At 51.0% G+C, this 19,366-nt stretch overlaps 9 protein-coding genes across 9 annotated transcripts; 7 read left to right on the forward strand and 2 right to left on the reverse strand.

Annotated features, from left to right (window-relative positions):
- Positions 1-512: 512 nt before the first annotated feature.
- On the reverse strand, positions 513-2,679 carry N7468_007158 (IQ calmodulin-binding motif protein; the record flags this gene model as incomplete). Its single annotated transcript, XM_058476454.1, has 7 exons — positions 513-787; positions 841-1,233; positions 1,297-1,436; positions 1,494-1,549; positions 1,628-1,996; positions 2,051-2,364; positions 2,418-2,679. 7 exons carry the CDS (start codon positions 2,677-2,679, stop codon positions 513-515), a joined length of 1,809 nt encoding a protein of 602 aa, XP_058329344.1.
- A 1,174-nt stretch (positions 2,680-3,853) lies between these two features.
- On the forward strand, positions 3,854-4,814 carry N7468_007159 (uncharacterized protein; the record flags this gene model as incomplete). The annotated part of the gene is made up of 2 exons (XM_058476455.1): positions 3,854-4,138; positions 4,269-4,814. The coding sequence occupies 2 exons, from the start codon at positions 3,854-3,856 to the stop codon at positions 4,812-4,814; spliced, it is 831 nt and encodes a 276-aa protein (XP_058329345.1).
- Positions 4,815-4,893: 79 nt separating this feature from the next.
- N7468_007160 (putative serine/threonine protein kinase) lies at positions 4,894-7,460 on the forward strand (the record flags this gene model as incomplete). Its single annotated transcript, XM_058476456.1, has 2 exons — positions 4,894-5,031; positions 5,055-7,460. The coding sequence occupies 2 exons, from the start codon at positions 4,894-4,896 to the stop codon at positions 7,458-7,460; spliced, it is 2,544 nt and encodes an 847-aa protein (XP_058329346.1).
- An 855-nt stretch (positions 7,461-8,315) lies between these two features.
- On the forward strand, positions 8,316-9,593 carry N7468_007161 (uncharacterized protein; the record flags this gene model as incomplete). The annotated part of the gene is made up of 1 exon (XM_058476457.1): positions 8,316-9,593. One exon carries the CDS (start codon positions 8,316-8,318, stop codon positions 9,591-9,593), a length of 1,278 nt encoding a protein of 425 aa, XP_058329347.1.
- Positions 9,594-10,205: 612 nt separating this feature from the next.
- Positions 10,206-10,460, forward strand: N7468_007162 (glycosyl hydrolases family 28-domain-containing protein; the record flags this gene model as incomplete). Its single annotated transcript, XM_058476458.1, has 1 exon — positions 10,206-10,460. The coding sequence occupies one exon, from the start codon at positions 10,206-10,208 to the stop codon at positions 10,458-10,460; it is 255 nt and encodes an 84-aa protein (XP_058329348.1).
- An 840-nt stretch (positions 10,461-11,300) lies between these two features.
- N7468_007163 (uncharacterized protein) lies at positions 11,301-12,916 on the forward strand (the record flags this gene model as incomplete). Its single annotated transcript, XM_058476459.1, has 2 exons — positions 11,301-11,981; positions 12,035-12,916. The coding sequence occupies 2 exons, from the start codon at positions 11,301-11,303 to the stop codon at positions 12,914-12,916; spliced, it is 1,563 nt and encodes a 520-aa protein (XP_058329349.1).
- Positions 12,917-13,297: 381 nt separating this feature from the next.
- Positions 13,298-15,287, reverse strand: N7468_007164 (MFS transporter; the record flags this gene model as incomplete). The annotated part of the gene is made up of 8 exons (XM_058476460.1): positions 13,298-13,312; positions 13,374-13,451; positions 13,505-13,599; positions 13,651-13,959; positions 14,025-14,174; positions 14,233-14,664; positions 14,724-14,801; positions 14,864-15,287. The coding sequence occupies 8 exons, from the start codon at positions 15,285-15,287 to the stop codon at positions 13,298-13,300; spliced, it is 1,581 nt and encodes a 526-aa protein (XP_058329350.1).
- Positions 15,288-16,065: 778 nt separating this feature from the next.
- On the forward strand, positions 16,066-18,443 carry N7468_007165 (transcription factor domain-containing protein; the record flags this gene model as incomplete). The annotated part of the gene is made up of 4 exons (XM_058476461.1): positions 16,066-16,147; positions 16,213-16,267; positions 16,321-17,588; positions 17,623-18,443. 4 exons carry the CDS (start codon positions 16,066-16,068, stop codon positions 18,441-18,443), a joined length of 2,226 nt encoding a protein of 741 aa, XP_058329351.1.
- Positions 18,444-18,728: 285 nt separating this feature from the next.
- Positions 18,729-19,328, forward strand: N7468_007166 (O-methyltransferase; the record flags this gene model as incomplete). Its single annotated transcript, XM_058476462.1, has 1 exon — positions 18,729-19,328. One exon carries the CDS (start codon positions 18,729-18,731, stop codon positions 19,326-19,328), a length of 600 nt encoding a protein of 199 aa, XP_058329352.1.
- Positions 19,329-19,366: the final 38 nt, after the last annotated feature.

A 19,366-nucleotide genomic window follows, 5' to 3' on the forward strand; every position in this document is an offset into this window, starting at 1 on the left:
GGGAGATACGTGCTGGTATCTGTAGTAGTAGGTCTTGCAGGCGCTACTAGCAGTAGCAAATGTGCCAGATCATTGGAGAAAGATGCGACGTAATGCTGTACGCAGCTAAGTAGTCAGAGAATTGTCTCACCGCCGAATCTCACCTTAAAAAGTTCTATTGACAAAGTACTAACCATACCGACGTAAGTCTTTGCTGACTTCCTGTATGAGAACTGTGGTTTCCCCAGTTGTCATATTGTGAATACTGAAATTTCTCAGATCAGGCTATTAGCAGTCGGTACTGTGACTATAGGCAAATGGGTTGATATTAAAACTAACGGATTTTTGAGCTAGAACATAAGGCTTCTAAAACCTGAATAGACCGGATGACTGCTGCGAGAAATGGAAACTGCTAGCTCAATATCCCATTTTGCATTCCATTTTTCAATGCTTAGATCATTTTTGGACTGATCATTAAAACCTAAAAATACATTGATTCATATGGAGCATTATTTACACCAGCGACCTGCCTTCTAAAAGCCACCTACGCCTCGTACTCTATTCACAGCTCCAATCATGCCTTTGGCCCAGCTGAAACGACCTGGGTCAATCCCGATAGACCCTTCGGGGATTTCGCCAGAACCTTCACGATGCCAGCAGCCATCTTTTGTGCTTGCTGCACCATACTTCGCCGTGTTTTGATTCAAGTTGATCGCTTCAAGCCATGCCTTGCATATGAGAGGGGAGTCGAGCAGAACATTGATCTCTTGGCTGTGATAGAATGACTGCGTGTCGAGATTTCCGTTACCTGCGATAATGGTCAGTAGATCTCTAAGTGGCAAGATCGTCTTTGCGACAGACCTTGGATAGCAATTTGTTCGTCGACAATCATCAATTTGATGTGACAGCTTCTCTTTTTGAATGAATTATGGATTGGTTCGACCTGGTCCTTGCCGACGTAGTAATGGACTCGAAGCCTAGCCTTTTCTTCGTCTGTTTCAAGAGCATTGTACAGTCTGTTCGCAATCATCTCATTTGTGCCGTTCTGGAATGGCAATAGCTCTCCTGAGTCGTTGTAGCCGAGGCATAAGTATGGAGTAACCGTGACGCCGCGACGAACAGCATCAAGAAGCGGTTCAAGCAGAGGTTCTGCATTCATATTTGGAGTTTGGATGAAGATCGAATGCTTTGCATGGCTAATTGCCGAAAGAAAAGCAGCATCCTGGGGATTATGCACGCTACTGCGGTTAGGGGCTAAGAAACCGACGGGTTAACTGGCTGATTTTATGATCAAGGCTGGTAAGAGGCGCTGCTCACCTCCATATGGTGGCCGGTTTACCAATGCCATGGGAACAGGCTCATGACGAGGCAATAAGATGTATGGCAGCATTTTAGGGTCTTGGTCGGTATCCGGTGCATTTCCAACAGTATCTGGCTGAATCGTAGTGTCTTTTGCGCTGTTAACAACGTCCAACATATCCTCAGAACAGGTTAAGTCTTTCAATCCCACTTACTCAGATGGCGTGTTACTGCTTGGGTGAGGGTTTCTCCATTCCTTGGAAAGAGGCTGCTGTTCACCCGGGCTGCCTCTGCTGCGAAATCCTCGTCATAATGCTCCGAGGATGTCGTATGCTCGGGAAATTCGGACTCGGGGGGGAATCTTGGGAGGCTTTTCAAGAGACGGAATGGGTGCGCTGCGCGCTGGTGAATCTAGAAGAGGTAGCGGGGGATTAAGAGGCTTGCCCCACGACAGCAATGCGGCATCATAGAAGGCGTCCACAATGGGCCCTTCTATGTGGCTCAGCATCTCCAAGTTGTCGTTATCTTGGATATTGCTGCTCTGAAGAAGCGCGATACGCCGATCAATCACTGTAAATTTGGCATGGAAAGTTCCGAAAATTGGCCGGTGAAAATTGATGACCTGCAGATCCACGTTGGGGATTTCGGCAGCTGAAGGAAGCCGAACTTTTCCTCCAGCTCTTTCTTCATCGCCAACATATAACCGATTCTCCATTACCTTTGCGATATAATTTTAGCAAGTGCACACCTAATTTCTCATGGAGGGACTAACCTGGCGCGGGTTCCCACGGTCATAGACCATCTTCATCACTATCTTCTGCCCCCGTTCCCCTGCTCGCCTTGATAGCTCACGGATCCCATTTGTTACTAGCGTCGATGCATTCGAGTGGATCCAAAAATTAGTACCCAAGAAAACTTCATGCTCAGCTCTTGCGATACAGTTTCCCAAGTGGCGACACAGATCGGGTAGGGGTGCGATGATGGTCAGAGGAACGATGCCGGTGCTTCCCATCAGTGGAGGTGACACAACTCCAGTTAGCGGGTCGTTTTCCAAGGATCCCAGTGCATCGTGATAGACCTTGTTTGCTGTTAGCTGTCTTTGAGTGACTTCGGGGTATGAAATAAGCAGGTGCTCGTACTTCGAGAAATAGATCGCTGGGGGGTTGAAGAACCCCATGTTCCACTAGCATATGCCCTTGGTAGTCGATCTTTCTTTTCAAACTCCAAAGCTATATCTTCGGGCAAGATACTTTCAGAGCTTCCTTCCGTTAAATGGTGGAGATCATGGTGCTCATATAATCTCTTAAAGACATGCTCTGGATCCTGGGACGGGTCTTTGGCAAGTTCAGAAGTCACAGACTGGGAGTGTCTACTCAGACCGTACACCTCTGGGGTGAGCATCCTGCGGGTAAGTGGCCTGGAGCACAAAATATGAGTATCTTCAATCCTATTTTCCTGAAACTAGTGACTACTAGTAGTAGCGATTCGCTCAATTTATGTTGATGCCTGGGAGGTGCATGATGACGTCTAGGGCTATAGGGCTGGCGTCACAGCGCCCCATTGGGGGCGTGTGAATGGCGCACATTAGCTCCATAATTATACTAAGCTTTCGTGGAAACGCTACAGCGGTAAACATGATGGAGGATTCCATCCTTGGTCCCACCAACGGAATCGCCCCAGTGGTCCATGCCGTTTCCCACATCTTACCCCATTTTTACTCATAGGGTCGTGCGGGCTACTCATACGTAATGGATAGGATGGGTCCCGCACCTTAGCAGGAAATTAAGAAACAATTTATTGCAATACTCTAATTACTAGTTCCTGAAATGATCTCATTATGTCGTTTAAGAAACAGGCACCCACAATACTAGCTGACAACCCCTGTTTGAGTGCCTCAGGCGGGAATGTAGTTGAGAGGAGTGGAGAGACAGAGAACGGGTCGCAGCTGAAAATCCTGTCGAGGAGCTGGCCGAGCTAATCGATCAGGGACGTCAAGAACAAGCACAAAATAGGCCAGCTGTGACTAGCTTCTAGATTGTACTTTCACGGGTGCAAATAATCCCCTTGTTGGCTCAAGATCGCACGTGACTATGTATGAACGGATTGTTATGCAGAAGGTAAGTCATCTGTGCAAAATCCCCTTTATGCATAAATGCGCAAGTGGTCGAAACGATCACCGTAGACAGTCTCAATGGTCACAGAAACGCCAGCATCCACAATGTTATACCTGGCGACACAGGAAATTCCTCATTGAATGTTAAAGCTTATCTCATTTTAGACTCTTAGTCATTTGTGAGCTCCCTGGAAGCAAATAGATATGCTTATGGGATACTTTTCCGTCCGAAAGCCCTCTCTAGCGTGAATACAGTGGGTGAACACTGGCATTTTCCGGGGTCATCGTAGATAGTTCTCCAGGTTCGTCTCACTTTGGTACGCCGTTTATCTCTTCTCCATCTCTCTCCTTCGTTTGCTCTTTCAACCCCGCTTCCCTTACTCCTTCTGCTTCATCACTATTCCCCCTCCCGCGCATCCAACCCCCCGCGCATCCACCACCTATCGCGTCAAGACCACCATCATGTTCCATCCCGCGCCTTTCTTCACTAGCACTAGCGAATCTGTTCCCCCAGCTTCACTGACGAAGAAAAAGGCGACTGGAGGTGTCCCTGCCAAGGAATCGAAACTGGTCCAAGATAGGCACCAGACTTCTGCTCATGAAACTGATCCTAGTCTGCCTCAAACTCCTCAGCGGCTCACTGCAGCTGTCTATCCCATTACCCCTATTACTCCATTGCGTGACCCTTCTAGCCCAGGTCAGAGCCTCAAAGGGCTTGCTTACGAGGCTCCTGTGACTCCCGACTCGGTATGGTTCCATGTTTTGTCCTCGTACCACTCCTAATAACCTCCATAGTCCCCGATTCCATCTGCCTCAAATTGAGCTACTGGATCCGGAACCAATCACTCCTGTTTGTCACAAGAGATCTTCCCAACAGTCATTTGAATCCGAAACTCTCGATTCAGACTATTCTGATCTGAATACTTTGAACACGGATTCGGCCTCGCTGATTTCCGAGCTGTATGAGATTCTTGACAACCGCAAGTCCTACGGCTCTCCTTCTTCGCATCTGACGCCGGTGCCCTCACCTCGTCATTCCAAACCGCATAATACGCGTGGCTTCACCAGTGAAGGCTCAGACTGTTTCTCCTCCAGACGTCTGCACGATAATCTTGCTTCACCTTCCGCTATTAACCCCGCGCGCTCCTATGAGCAGTTGTTGGAAGATCATCTGCTGGAAATAAATCGACAAAGCAAGCCTCACGTCGGGCAAGACATTTCTGACAGTTCAATCCCGAAGCCGGCAGGTTTGGTCAGGAAGAGAGGCCTTTCTGATCTCCATTCTCCTCCAGCCCACCACTTGAAAACCTCCGCTTCTCAGTCAGCTTTGGAAACCCAACCGGGCCCCCAGAAACCCGTTCCTCATAAACTGAAAAGCCGTCTCGCGAGGATCTTCAGGGAGAACCCTCCGACAGAAACTTAAGTGCCTCACCGCGGCCGAGTGTTTGGAGTCTTGTCATTTGGAAAACCCACACAAACCTCCAAACGATAGCGTGGCCAAGATGGAGCCACGCGGGTCCCGGTTCCTTGACCCATCGTCTGCGATGGCAGCGATTACTCGGCACAAAGCGGAAGCCATCAAACTAGCGAGGGAACAACAAACTGCTGTGAAGGAAATGTGCCGTCGTGCAAAATCGGACGTTCCTCCTATGAATTCGAAGAGCTGATTGGTAAGGGTGCCTACGGTCGTGTGTACAAAGGTCGTGAGGTGACCTCAGGTCGGCTTGTTGCTCTCAAGGTTCTGGACATAGATTCCTTGGACTACAAGTCGCTCCGCGATTTCAGAGATGAGTCTATCAAGGATTTTATTCATGAAACCAAGGTGATGAAACAAGTGAAAGACGCCGGCGCCAAAAACATCAATGAGTTGATAGAGGCAATCTCAATCCATTCTCAACTGTGGTTGGTTTGCGAATATTGCCCGGGAGGGAGTGTGAGGACATTGATGCGCGCCACAAACGACAGGTTAGAAGAAAGATTTATCATTCCCATTGCCCGTGAGCTGGCAGTAGGGTTACATGCCATCCACCAAGCTGGCGTTATCCACCGTGATGTCAAAGCTGCGAACATCCTGATTCACGAGGAAGGCCGTCTAGAAATTTGTGACTTCGGCGTGGCAGGAGTTCTACAATCACAACGAGACAAGCGCTCGACCTGGATTGGGACCCCCCACTGGATGCCACCGGAAATGTTTTCGACGCGTGGGGCTGCCCATCAGTATGGTAGCGAGATTGACGTATGGGCTTTCGGCTGCACCCTATTCGAGTTTGCGACTGGAAATCCGCCCAACTCAGGTCTACGTGAGCGAATGCAAATTGGTCGTCAGTTAAACCGCAACACCCCAAAGCTCGACAGCGAAAACTACTCTCAAGGTCTCAAGGACCTTATCGCATTTGCTCTTGATTCTAACCCCGCCACTCGCCCAACAATGGCAGATATCTTGCAACATCCCTTCATTGCCGGTACGGAAGAAGAGTATCCAATCTCATCCGTGAGCGAGCTTGTCAGGAACTACTACCAGTGGTCACAACGTGGAGGTCAACGCATCTCGTTGTTCCATCCTGGCGGTGCCGCGGCAGCTGAGCAGCCCGATGTAGAAGACTCCGATGATGATTGGAATTTCAGTACGACTGATGGTTTTGAGCGAAGGTTTTCCGTCATCGACTTGGATCAAATTGCTGCGTCGTTGGCTGAAATGGAAGAAGCCATCAACCCAACCACACCAACTGCTGAAATCGAATTTAGCGACAACAGCTCCGATAACGAGCTGGACCCCGAAGACAAAGCAAACTTTGACGAGCGTGTGCGTCGAGGTGCGGCCGCAATGGAAGGCCTCTTCAATGAAGAGATGCCTAGCTACAAATACGAAACTAAGAATGACTTCGTGCCGGTTCAGCCTAATCCGCCGACAACTGATCTCCCCCTCCGGTCAGAGACGGATCGGTCCTCAGTTATGTCGACTTTGATTGACATTGACATTGGTTCATTCGACTCCTCTCATTACGCAGCAGGCGCACCAGCGGCACAGCCATTCCAGTTAGCAGATGCCGACACCATCCGTGCAAATAGATCCAGTCTCCGGTCATCTCGCAACTCCAACGAAAATTCCTTGCAGGGCTCTGCTAGCGAGTCAGAGAACGATTCCCATGCTGAAGACTTCCAGCCATCAACTGGCCCGAGACCTCCTACTATGGACTGGAAGTTTCCTATGTTTGGCAGCGCAGTGGAAGAAGACAAGAAAGAGCCGACAGAAAAAGAAACAGACACCAATGTGTCGAAGCCAGGCCAGGATGACGTGTTCCAGGCCGAGAAACGCGCTACAATGCAATGGACATTCCCTGTAATGTCTGACTCGGCACCTGAGGACTTGGGGTCCGACCGATTCGAGACGCTGCGAGCGCCGTTACCACTTCAGGAACAGCCAGCGGTAGACATGCACGACTCTCGTCCTTCAACTTCTGCATCGAATGCGTCTGACTCTGATTACGACCCATTTCGTTTTGACCGCCCAGGAACCCCGCATGGCCCTACCCTGGAGGCTTCTCCGTCGTTCGACACACCCTACCAGACAACACCTGTTGCAAGCGATGGCCCGAGCGATGACGTGGAAATTCTCGAGCCTTCTGTTACCCTGGATGGTCCAGGACCAGATGAAGAGGAAGAGGAAGAGGGTCTCCAGCTCCCGTGGAACCAAAATGACAACCAAATCGATTCCAGCGAGTTACCTCCGCTCCGCACAGCGGTTCCAATTCATGACGATGCAGATACTGTTACTCCTGTCTCGGAGCCTGGGTCGCCCATTTATGAAGACCTTCCCACCGCCCGGCATGACATGCTTTCTCGGTCCAGTTCTGTTAAAGGCCCGGAGCCTAGGCCCATCCCATTCCCTGCTCTTATTCCACCCAGCGCAGAAAGCTTGATGGAAGGGGCCGATGAGGCCGTTGTCACTGCGGAACTGGATCGATTATTAGGAAATCTGATGGAGGCTCTTGGGGCCACAGGCGAGGCACTTTCACGCGTTGGAGATCCACCCAGTGAGCCTGTACAGCCTGCGAGTGATCTTCTTTAACAGGCAATGACTCCCACAGACTTAGTTTGCCCATGATTTACGACATCCACCGTTCCAATAGGGTTTCGAAGACGCTCAATGAATTGATATCATACCGTGGATCTTGAGTAATACATCCTGTTTCTAATCGTGAAGATGTCTCGTACTACTGGGAGTAGCTTTAGTAGCTCTAGAATATGCATTACTCGCATCCTTAACAAAGACAGTCTGTCTGGCGGTTCTGCTTCTTTAGTATTGATAGCTACCAGGGGCCACTAGTAGAGGGCGGCCAGCGACTTTCTTAACACCTTTCTGTTTGCTTACAGTGTGAATTCCGCCTTTGGTTTGATACATTTGAGCTTTGGAGCTTGTACCTTAAGCCGGGTTCTGCCACTCGAGTGAACATCAGGTCCATTCCATTCCCAACTCTCCTCACAAATGCATTCTGCTTCCCCACGCGTCAGATTTCCCCTAGTCTAACTCACTCCTTTTGATCATCAGTCTGGCGGCCATGCTGGGAGGCTTCTCAAGCAAAAATGGGCAGGCGTCTTTCGCCTTTCCCTCCGCGCCCCCGCCGCCGCGTACAATGGAAGACTGGAAGACATCGCTTGACAAAGTCAAAGGATTATACTTGCAGGGAAAATACAAGCAATGTGCAGCTTACTGTGTTGATCTCCGTAAAAGGGCTCTCCATCCAGTATGTCTGCTTCAATATTCCACTGAATCAAGAATGAAAGCTTGCTAAATGCCCACTCTCTTCAGATTAACAAAGTCGCCCTCACCTACCTCACCCTTTACATAGCTACCTGTTACGAATTCCTGGGGCGTTCAGCACACCTTTACGCGAGCAATAAGGTCACCCTTCTCGAATCCGCTATGGAAAACTATGTCGATTGTGGCGCCACTCTCCCTTCGCCTGTCCCTCTCCCACGATTGCCTATTGTTGAAGAAACTCTGTCGCGTCCTAGTTCGCCTTTGGATGACGCAGGGGGCTCAAATATGTGGGAATCACCTTCACCAATTCTTGCGCGGGATAATCTACCTTCAAAGATGATCAGTCTGATCAACACGTCGATTCTGGATATGGCGGAGGGTCTGTCCATCGATTTTGGACTTGAGACTCCACCACTCACGCCTCAAAGAGATTTAGCTCTAGACATTCTCAAAGATCAGGCTAAGTACTGCAAGGAGAAGAGATCCCGGCACGAGCTCAATGTTTTCCGGGGTGACTCCATGAAGGATGAAACCAATGACCATATGACTCCCATCAGCAATCATTTCGTCAGCAATGGGTCAAATCTTGGAACCAGGTCGAAGGAAAGAAACCCCGACCTAGGCCCATATTATGAGCCTCTGCAGCTGCTCTCGCCCCCACTGACCATAACACCCGAGGCTCCAAAAAAGACAGTGAAAGACACAGATATGAACGACCGCTTGGTTCCGTCTCCCTTACGAATTCGGAAAAAGGCAGGCAAAATCGCTATCGATGAGAGCACGCCACCAATGGAGGTATCTCATGACGAAAACACTCTCATGACACCCCGGAATTCTTCTCGCTTCCGCCCTCCTCGTCTGCCACTGCGGGTCATGTCAGCCTCAGAAGCAAACCGGGGTCTGAGCAGCGACCAAAACAGTCTCATGTCCGATTCGGCCCTTTCCACTGCTATCGAATTATCTGCAGCCCTGTCTCCATTGTCTATCAAAGGACGCCTTTCTTCTCGAGGCTCGGTGAAAAAGCCGGCAGTGCAAAACGTCACCTCTCAAATCTCACCAGCCGACGCAGCGAGAATCGTTCGCTCAAACCAAGGCATCGCATTTCTCCGCGAAACAGTCTTTCAGTGTGTAGCCGATATCCAATTATATGTCGAAGGTGTCAAACAGTTACAGCGGCAGCGGCAGCACCGCCCACGACCTATTCAACGCGGCACCTCGTTCTGGAATTTCAATGGCTTTTTTAAGGGTGCTGACGCGGAAGAGCGAAGCCCAGAGCCGGAGTACACACTAGGCGCATTGGGCGAGATCATTCGCAAAGAAACCAAGGAGCAGCGAATTGCCAGACTTCGTGCCGAGGATGGAACACTGTTGGATTGCGTTCACCACACAGTACTTTCAAGGGAGTTGCTTACTATCAGGAGTTCTGCAATATGGTGTTGAACGAGCTTAATGTTAATCGTTTCTGAGTATGGAATTGGGGCGGCGTTCGATTTATGGCTGTACGCTAAGGTCAAGCTTGATGGGTATGGGGTGAGCTTTACGGTGTGCTGAGGTTAATGCGAAGGACTGTCGGATCAATCCTCATGATTGTGGTAGTTTTCACGTCCGGGGATGAACAGTGGCTGTTTAATAAAGTCCCAATGGGCTACTCATCAGACTGTCCAAGCATAATTCGATCCTTGTTAAACTTGAAGTCCTCCGTGTGATCATCTCGCTCCATCACTCAGCCTGAAATGTACATCCTATAGGTATCGCTTGATACGGACTACAATTTCGTTTCAAGCGTATTCCTTGAAGTTTGAAATGCAGACCACGTGGTACAAGTCATCATCTCTGCGGGGGCTAGCGTCGCTGTCGAGGTGGCTGTTACAACCTGTACTGCTCTGGTGGTCATGATCTAAGCACCGGCTCAATTGGAGACAAGAGTAACAACACTGTCGATGGAGTGACATTCAAAAGCTCTCGAGTGGTCGACAGCGAGAATGGTTGTTATATTAAGAGTAATGCTGGTACTACTGGTAGCGTTAGCAACATTTCTATCAGAACTTCACCATGTCCGGTATTACCGATTATCGCGACATTCAACAAGACTATGAGAGTGGCGGTCCTTCTGGGGACCCAACCAACGGGGTCAGCATCGCCGGAATTACTTTCACCGAAGTCACTGGAACCGTTACCGATGATGCCACTGATTATTATATTCTGTGTGGTAGTGGTAGCTGCTCTGATTTCACTTTCACCGGGGTTTCCATCACTGGAGGCGGCAAAAGCAGCTGCTGCAATTATCCCTTCAGTGGTTGCCTGTGAGCGCAGGCTGGTTAGGGCTTTCGAGCGACAGACACAATCTAGAGAGGGACGCATAAGAAATTTTAGGGAAGTCGATATACCTGGACTATTTCCGCCCATTTCTCGTAAACTTTGCAAACCTTATCATCGACGGGTATATTTTCCGCTCAGAAAATTGGCCCTTGTAGACAGTATTTCCCAGCCATGTCAAGGAATTAAGAAGCAAATTTCATTCCTTTACAGCCCCAGGTCTGTGACAGGTATGCCCTATTAACAAAGACAAAATTCCTTCATACTTCGACAGGACTGTCTTCTCGTCCGGGGGTGGCACTATTCCACGTGACCGTGTCTCGTACGCGTCGCCGCAGATGGAAAGGCCGGCTTTTTCGACTTCCGCTCAGCTTTCCGGAGCAGATCTCCATTACTTCATGAAGTACGGACATACAGTGGAGATAATCTTGTCCCGATTGCGAGAATACGTGCAACGCCCTGCATCTCCGCCCCCATAGACGCCTACCAGTTGCCCGTTTTTCCCGCTCGTGCTCAATCCTGCGCGTGCTTGTCGATCGTCACTAGGTTGGGCTACCAAGCAGCGTCTCCGAGAGTGCTACACCCCCTCATCCTCGTACGAGATCTCGATAATTGAGCCGGCCTTTTCCCGGGTTTCCTCGCCTCAGACATCCTCTGGTGTCCCGATTCCACATGCAGTAATCCGGTCCAGGCAGCCTACATCCCGTGTTTAGGTACTCTCGGGCGCTCTTGTACTCGCGCATTAAGAGCGCAGTCGCGTCCTCGTGGCCGATATTCGCTCAGTGTTCTCTGTGTATCTCCTGGAATTCACCATAGCCCCATTGCTTGAAAATGAACGACGTCCAACATCTGACATCCAGCCGTGGGGGGCCCTATGCGGAGGTTGGTGCGAGCTCGGGGCCTTCAATGTCACAACTTTCAGGAGAGACATGCCGAACGGAGACAGTCCAGGTTCCGCGGTCACCTCAGCCACTGTCCTTGCAAATTGACGGGCTGAATGCGCGAATCTTTGACAGGGGCGACGATGCGCTCAGTCGCGTCGAGTCGTCTGAGCGCGGCAGCGACACCTCTGCTGACCCCCGTCGTCCTGAACTACAGTCCGCTAGCACCGTCACAGACTCCTTCTCAAGCCTTCCCTTGTCCTCTTTGCATGACGATAGCCGCTCTATGGAGATCGAAAACTCCCAAACCTCGAATGAAGAGGACCAAACACCCAAGGCGTATTCCCGTTCCGAAGTACCTCCGCATATCGATGAAAATGGATCAATAAATGCTTCAGCAGGGATAAAGAAGGAAGGCAATTGGTCTTTATCGCCCTTACAATCCACGGAGGCTTCAGATCTGCCATCCAGTAATGAGTCGCACTTCAAACCAGGACATAAAAGAACAGCAACCGGCGATATCAAGCCAATGTCTTCGGGCCTGGCTGCGCCTGATGCCCTTGAAAACGGAGCTCAAAGGCGTCGCTCAAAAACCATTGGGGCGTCTGCCCATGGAAGTAGAATCGCGCAGGTAATGAGCGCCTTCCTAACAATCAATTGTTGGTGATGTTGACACATCCAAAGTTATCGGTCCATATCCGCACGCGACTATCATATGCAGCAGCCAAGATTGAGAAGTCTCGGCAAACGCGTGATACCAAAACCCAGGATGCTATTCGTGAATTAGAAAAGTTAGTATCAGAGACTCCCAGCGCCGCATCAACGCCAGGTCTGAAGCCATCGCCTTATTTGCAATCACCACAACCAACGACTCATGCTCGCCCTCACCTTTCTCATCAAAGATCTCAGTCCACCATGTCATCCAGCAGACTCACGAATATTCCTAAATTAGCGCCCCCGGTTGACATCGTTCCATCAAATGGCGATACTAACCGACGACGGCCCAACCCCAATACTGTTGCCAAACATCATGATTATAGCCCATATGCTCGCCACCGCCGACACCATTCGCATCAAGAGCCTTCATTAGCCAGATTATCATCACCGGTCCTCGGAACGGGGACTCCACGTATTCCGCCATCTTCTCGCATGACATTGTCAGCACAGCATGAATTCTTCAAATCACACACCCAAAACACCTCCATGGAACAAGACGCCATAGAGACTCTCATTTTCATGTCCAGTCCAGAGAATTCAGGCTACCGCTCAAGCCCTCGGGACCTGCAGCCTGCAGCGACCCAAGCCAGCTTGAATGAATCCCTCTTCTCGAACGGACATGGAGGACCGGCCGACCAGAGCCAAAGTTCGCAAAGTGACAGATCCCTCAACGGTCGCAGCTTCGAGCTGAGACCCGCTGGGTTGGGTCTCGAGGCGGACGCAGGAGATGCAATTGATCGTATCTTGGACCAAATGGACAGCGATAGCGAAGATGATACGCGGTATGCCTCGCATCGTCATAGAGCTTATATGCCGCCATCCTCGAGGAATCATGCACCACCGAGATAATTGTCTTATTTCATTTTATGGATGCATTTTTGGATCATTTCGCATTTTATTTATCCCCTTAGATAGCGCCATGCCGCGAACGATACGAGCGATCAGCGATCCCCCATGCCCTTTGGCATAACGCATATAGCTGCGTTACTAATGTATATCCAGTGCAAGTGCACCGATCATAGAGTGCGGTCTATAATATACTTGTCTTTATGACTCAAGACTGGGACAGGAATCATTTTTAGAATTCGTTTCATTTTCAATGCAAGCCTCGTTTCGGACCTGTAACGGCCATGCGTCCATCTTCCATGCAGAGCGTATGAACATTAGTCTATCCATATTATACTATTATGCGTTTTGGTTGTGAGTCCGACTTTTTGTGGTCGGTCCCGTTCATCGAGCAAGTTCCTAATTAGGGTCAGTACGAGCTATTGAATACAGGGCTGGACACCATGCCAGGCAGACTTACACTAGCCATCTTACTTCTTGCCCGGATCCTCGAGCCAAAGAACGCTAAAACCCAGGGAACTAGAGTCAGAGCCGTACCCTGTGAGACCATATTAGCGCGTGCCCATACGCAGGGTAAGATGCAAGACTTACTATTCCGCCCAAGATGCTTGATGCCGCGGGATAGCCTAGATTCGTGAACATAGCGGCCGTGACCAGAGGAAATACACCACCAAGCAGGTTCCGGCCTATGAAACATTAGTAAGGACACATTGAACTGGAAAGAGAGATCGCCGTACAGCAAGATTGAGCCGCAATCGCCGAGCTAGCGAACCGGTGGTACGTATCCGCCAGGTAGTTGAAGGTCGCAAGGTAGACAGAGAAAATGCCCATGGTAGCACAGCCCACCGCCAGAGCTGGAGAAATCCAGTGGATGGAGGGATAGGATGTCCAACCAAACCAGAATAGACCGATAGGAAGCAGGACGGAGGCTCCACAGGCAAAGTACAGGCGGCTCTCCGGAGCGTCGCTGAACAGCTTGTATTTTCGGGCAAGTTTGTCTTGCCAGATACTGAGCAGAGTGATGATGATCACACCGACGACCATGGCTGTTTCACGTTGTTAGCGGTGCTTGCGTAGGCTATCTACCGCTATTGAGAATGATTCGGCTTACAAGTAAACACAGCGCCCACTTGTTCCAAGTCGAAGTTGTAACTCGTTTCGAAGACGAGCGGAACAGAGCCAAACTGGAGGTACAAGGTCGCCCAACTGAAGGATACCCAAAGGGAGAAGAAGAAAACCACGGGCTCGGTAAAAAGCATATCTGCAGGTTTTATTAGCACAGTCTCTCACGGGATGGGTCGAGCTGCCGATGGACTTACGGACGGGCCGATACAGCGAGATTTGCACCATGTGCAACAAGGAATCTCTCTGCTCATCACTCTTCACCTTCCAGCGAATCCGTCGGACAGACTTCTTATCGGAATCTTCCGCGGCGATGATGACCCCGAAGTGACCAGCTTCTTCGAGTTTTTCATAATAGGTATTGAGAGCCTTAGCTTTGCGACTTAGCAGGACGCTACCACGAGTCTCGTCAAAGAAGAAATAGATAATCACAACGAAGATGGCGGAGGCAATTGCGTGCGAGTAGTAGATCCAGCGCCACGTCGTGTGCGACACGATCGCACCGGCGATCATGGGCGCCAGGCCAGTTCCGAAGAGAGCGGCGCCAGAGAAGAGCGACATGGGAGTATTGCGATCTTCCGCGTGGTATATGTCACTGATGACACCGCCAACCATGGTCGAGAAGGTAGCTAGACAATGACCCTCAGCGATGGAGAACCGGGAAAGCTGCCAGGAGATCAAGACTTACAGGCGCCAACACCTTGGAAGAAGCGGGCGATAAGGTACCCAGCAAATACATGAGTCCCTCCACATGCAATCAAGCAGGCTGTTCAGCGATTAGTTTTTTTACGAGGAAGTTTCTCTAGGTCGAATCGACTGCGTCCTTACCGACAAACAAGACGCCACTAGCGACGAAGATTGGCCGACGGCCGTTGATTTCGGAGAAGGGCGCCAGGAACATGGGTGCGAGGGCAAATCCAATACAGAAGATCGTGATGTTCAGATTATAGACGACATTACTGATACCCCATTTGGCGCACAGCACCTTAGACGCCGGGCTTCCTTCGCCCGCCGAGTAACCGGCGAGTGCAGTGACGGTACACGCAATGCTGGTCATCATGGTTTTGCGCCATTTCGGCCACAAAAAGGGCGAAGTGTATTTCCTTAGGTCTGGAGCCTCTGGTGGCGCCGATTGTCCCGCCGAGGGAGGCAGCGTGATGCTGGGCGTGGGGAGCAATGTTTCCAGTTCGAGATAGCGATATTCAATCTCCTGGGGCTCAACCAGGGACGGGCTTTGTTCTCGTTTTTCCATGACTTCCAGCCCAGGTTTAAGGAAGCCCTGAGTCGCCGTAGAAGTGTTAGGTGCTTGTTAATAGGGAATAGGCCCTATGTCTATCGGTCCTTTGGCCGAATCTCCTCAGTTTTGAGCACGGGGATTGACATTCATAGGCCAGGCCCTTAGCCTTATAAGCGTGTGGGCCTTCGACTCATTCGTGAAAACCCGTGAAGAGAAATTGGAGAAGTGGAAATCCCCTCCGAATCCGTCAAAAAGGGAGTCATAAAGTGGATTAGGCGGGAAGATGGGCCTTGATAAGCTTGTCCCGAACCTCTTCAGACAGAACTATCAAACTCTGGCAGCTAATGAATCAGACGCTCCTGGGGTCCGGCTTCACAATGACTCCTGCATCATTTGCCATCTCCAATTCACTTTCCCTCGGTTAAGCGAGCAGCGCGACCGAAACAAGTAAACTTGCCTTGCATCCGGCAATGTACCCGGCATCTGCGCTTTTCTCCATTCTATTTGCGCCATTAGTCAACAGCTCCACCGAATCCACAAGGGCCGTTCCCCACCTTTCACCGTCTCCGATTTGGAGAAGAATCTGCTGCTACAATTCACGCCTCTGAGCGGATGGCGCTCAAGGGCTTTTACATGATGTAATCTAGCGGCTCCTCAGTTCTATGCACTGATCTAGCGATCTTTACACAGGAGATCTGTGTGACTTTCTAGTTGCAGAGCCGCGTATGAAGGGCCAAGCGCCTTTCCCCAAATCAACGCGTCTGACCACTGCAATCGGTACACAGTGTGAGCCATGACCACCAAGACCTTTCAATGTCAGCGATGCCCCAGGGCTTTCGCGCGTCTAGAACACCTCCAACGACATGACCGCTCGCGTATGGATTCTGTTTCGTCTCGTGTAGCCACGCCGCTACAATTTTCGACTAACCCGCCTAAACAGACACCAAAGAGAAGCCGTATATCTGTGTCCAATGCCCCAAAGCCTTTACACGCAAGTAAGTTACAATGGGAAGATCTTCTTGTTGTCTCCACTAAATCTCCAATTCAGGGATCTGCTTGGACGCCATCAGCGAATAGCTCATCAGCCCGAACCTAGCCCTACGGGCCATCTCGTCCGATCGCCCGCGTCCACGAGGACGGGCGTGGACGGCTTGGAAACCTTAGCGTCAGTCGTTACTGACCGTGGGCAATCCAATCGCCGCCCTACAGCAGGTCATGTACTGAACGATGGATTATCGGTGCAGCATCATCCAGAAACTCCATCAGCTGGTCCAACCACTCCTACCCCCGGCACTGGCTTCCCTTATTCCTTGAGCGGGATCCCTTCGGATACTGTGTCTACTGACGCACCGACGGGGCATTTGGATCGCAACGACTTCACCTCCTTTCTTGATTCCATCCCGCTGCCGAGCCACCCATTCTCACCAACGTTCCAACCACTACCGCTGTTTCCACTACAATTTGACCCCGTTCCAGAATATGAGTTGACGTCCGACAAAGGACCACCCACGGAGACATCTTCTAATCCCTCCAGCTCCATCCTCCCCCGGCATGGCGCCCACCTGCCTTCTCTCCAACCGGAGGGGTATCAGACTGCGAGCAAGTGGCGTCAACCAACTGGCTTCATTCCTGTCACCGCCCAGTGTCGGGAAAACCTCCTATACCAGTTGAAAGGGTATTCCAATGTTGTTCCAAACCCATCTCTGCCCTCCCGTCATGCATTATCCAGATGCATCACCGGCTATTTCACGGGGTTTCACGACCACTATCCGATCCTGCATAAACCCACTTTCAACATCGAGGCCATGAAACCCCCTCTTTTCCTTTCAATGGCCGCTCTAGGCGCGCGCTACTGCCGCGAACCAGATACCAGTATGCGACTATATCAAATCGCCAAGCCCGTCACTCTCGAGCATGTTCGTCGGCAGTTCTTGACGGGCTCACTCCTTGCAGGGGATGCATCGAATGATAAAAGCATGCTAGAGAGCCTTCAGTCTCTTTTGTTTCTCATAGCAGTTTCCTCCTGGTTCTTAGACAATCCACCATACTACGAAGCGCTCTCTATGCGAAGCACAATGGGTGCATTTCTCCGCAAAGGCGGGATCAATCGATTACCCGAATACGATGGGACCTGGGCTAGTTGGGTCCACTATGAATCAGTCAAGCGGACTAAGCTGGTCGTCTTCGGATTTTTCAATATTCACACCATTGTTTTCGACCTTCCACCCGTCGTCCTGACCGAGGAGATCACTATGGAGCTTCCCTGCCCCGAGCAGGAATGGGAAGCTCCCCGACCTGACCTGTGGCAAGCGGCCCGTAGCGAAGCACCCCCCGGAGCCGAAGTTCCAAGACGCTTTGTCCGCACTTTTCGACCCTCACAGCGACATGATGCGCGTCTCATCTCTGGGAGGGTACATCTTGATCCATGCACTTCTGCAAGATATCTGGGTCATGACCAAAGCGAGCCGGCTCACGCTCGCTCGCTATAACCGGCCTGGCTCATCAATCGCCTCTGCGCCCGAGCTGGCCCTCTTCGAACAGGCCCTCGAACGATGGTGTCAGTGCTGGGAGCGTAATCAGGAATCCTCGGTCGATCCGCTGAGCCCTCACGGCCCATTATCGTTTACTTCTGCCGCTTTGCTGCGGTTGGCTTATATCCGGCTGAACGCCGATTGCGGCTCAACACGCAAACTCCAGACCTGGGACCCCGTGCAGATTGCTACGAGCCTGAAGGATAACCTTTCCGTAGAACGCGGAGACCGTCTGACCCGCGCTGCCCTCCATTGCGCACACGCGCTGAGTACCCCTGTCAAACTGGGCATTGGGTATGTCGCGCACTCACAGGTGGCGCTTTGGTCCATCCAACACGCGTTGTGCTCACTCGAATGCGCTGTGGTGCTGGCCAAATGGCTCGAGGCTGTCACTGGACCCAATCCAGACCCGCCCCTGACAGAACAAGAGATTCGTCTCCGTGACTTTGTCCTGGAGATGGTGATGGAGGTTCAGCATGGCGACTCAAGAGAGTGGCTGCTGGCGACTAATACCCGGCTAAGTGCGGCCGTTGCACGGCTTTGGGCCCGTCTGTTCACGGCGGATTATATCTGGGAGATGGTGAATCTTATTGGGAGGTCTCTGAGTAGCTATGCAGATCTCATGGAGCAAGATGCTTGAAGGATCCGTCTAGATTTGTCCCGGGAGTGCGGATCTGGATAGGACTAGCTACGATAATCTAGATCTGATAAGATCCTGATCGGACGCGGCAAGAACCCTGCGTCTATCCGAGCGGGGTACAGTTGTCAGGCCACTCTGTACTACGTCCATTCCAGTTAGACTCTCCTCGTATTCCGAGTCGTCCCCCCCATGGGACTGATCGCCATATTTTCCTCGAGCTACATATCATTCCTTCCCAATTTCATTGGATTCTCACGTACACTCTAAACATCGGAAATCCCCTCTATGGCTCCTCCCACCCCACTCACGGCATCCCCGGAGCTCCTCGGTCTATTGAGTCACCTCCATTCAGCGTCCCTAGACCAAGAGTCAAAGCTGGATTGGAATCAGATCCGCGGCGAATCCGACAAAACCTTCGATGCCATAATGCGCGACAAGTATATCGCCCTAGACCAGGACAAATGCGAACTGATTTACCACTTGCTGCGCGGCACCGGTGCAACTCGTATCGTAGAAGCTGGGACCAGTTTCGGCGTCAGCACGATATATCTTGCCCTCGCCGCGGCCCAGAATGCTACCGGCTCGACCAAAGGCCTGGTTGTCGCGACGGAGAAAGAAGAGACCAAAGCCGCAGCGGCACGGTCGAACTGGGCCCAGGCAGGAGAGGAGATCTCTGGGGTTATTGAGCTGCGGGTGGGAGACTTGCGGGAGACGCTGGCGTCAGGCTTGGGTGAGGTGGATTTCCTATTACTCGATAGTAAGTTGTGGACGCGATCATCTTGTGATCGTAGCCTCCGAGACCTCATAAACACGAGCAGCTTCGCGTATAGAGGCAATATTTTTGTTCCGAATAGCTTCAACGGCGAGAGCGAGTTTACCCTCTAAATTTGGTTGAATTTGAGCGTGTTTTGGAGGCATGATGG

Source organism: Penicillium chermesinum, assembly GCF_028974085.1.
Source record: "Penicillium chermesinum strain IBT 19713 chromosome Unknown utg000005l:1.0-4115287.0:1.0-4118363.0, whole genome shotgun sequence".
NCBI lineage: Eukaryota > Fungi > Ascomycota > Eurotiomycetes > Eurotiales > Aspergillaceae > Penicillium > Penicillium chermesinum.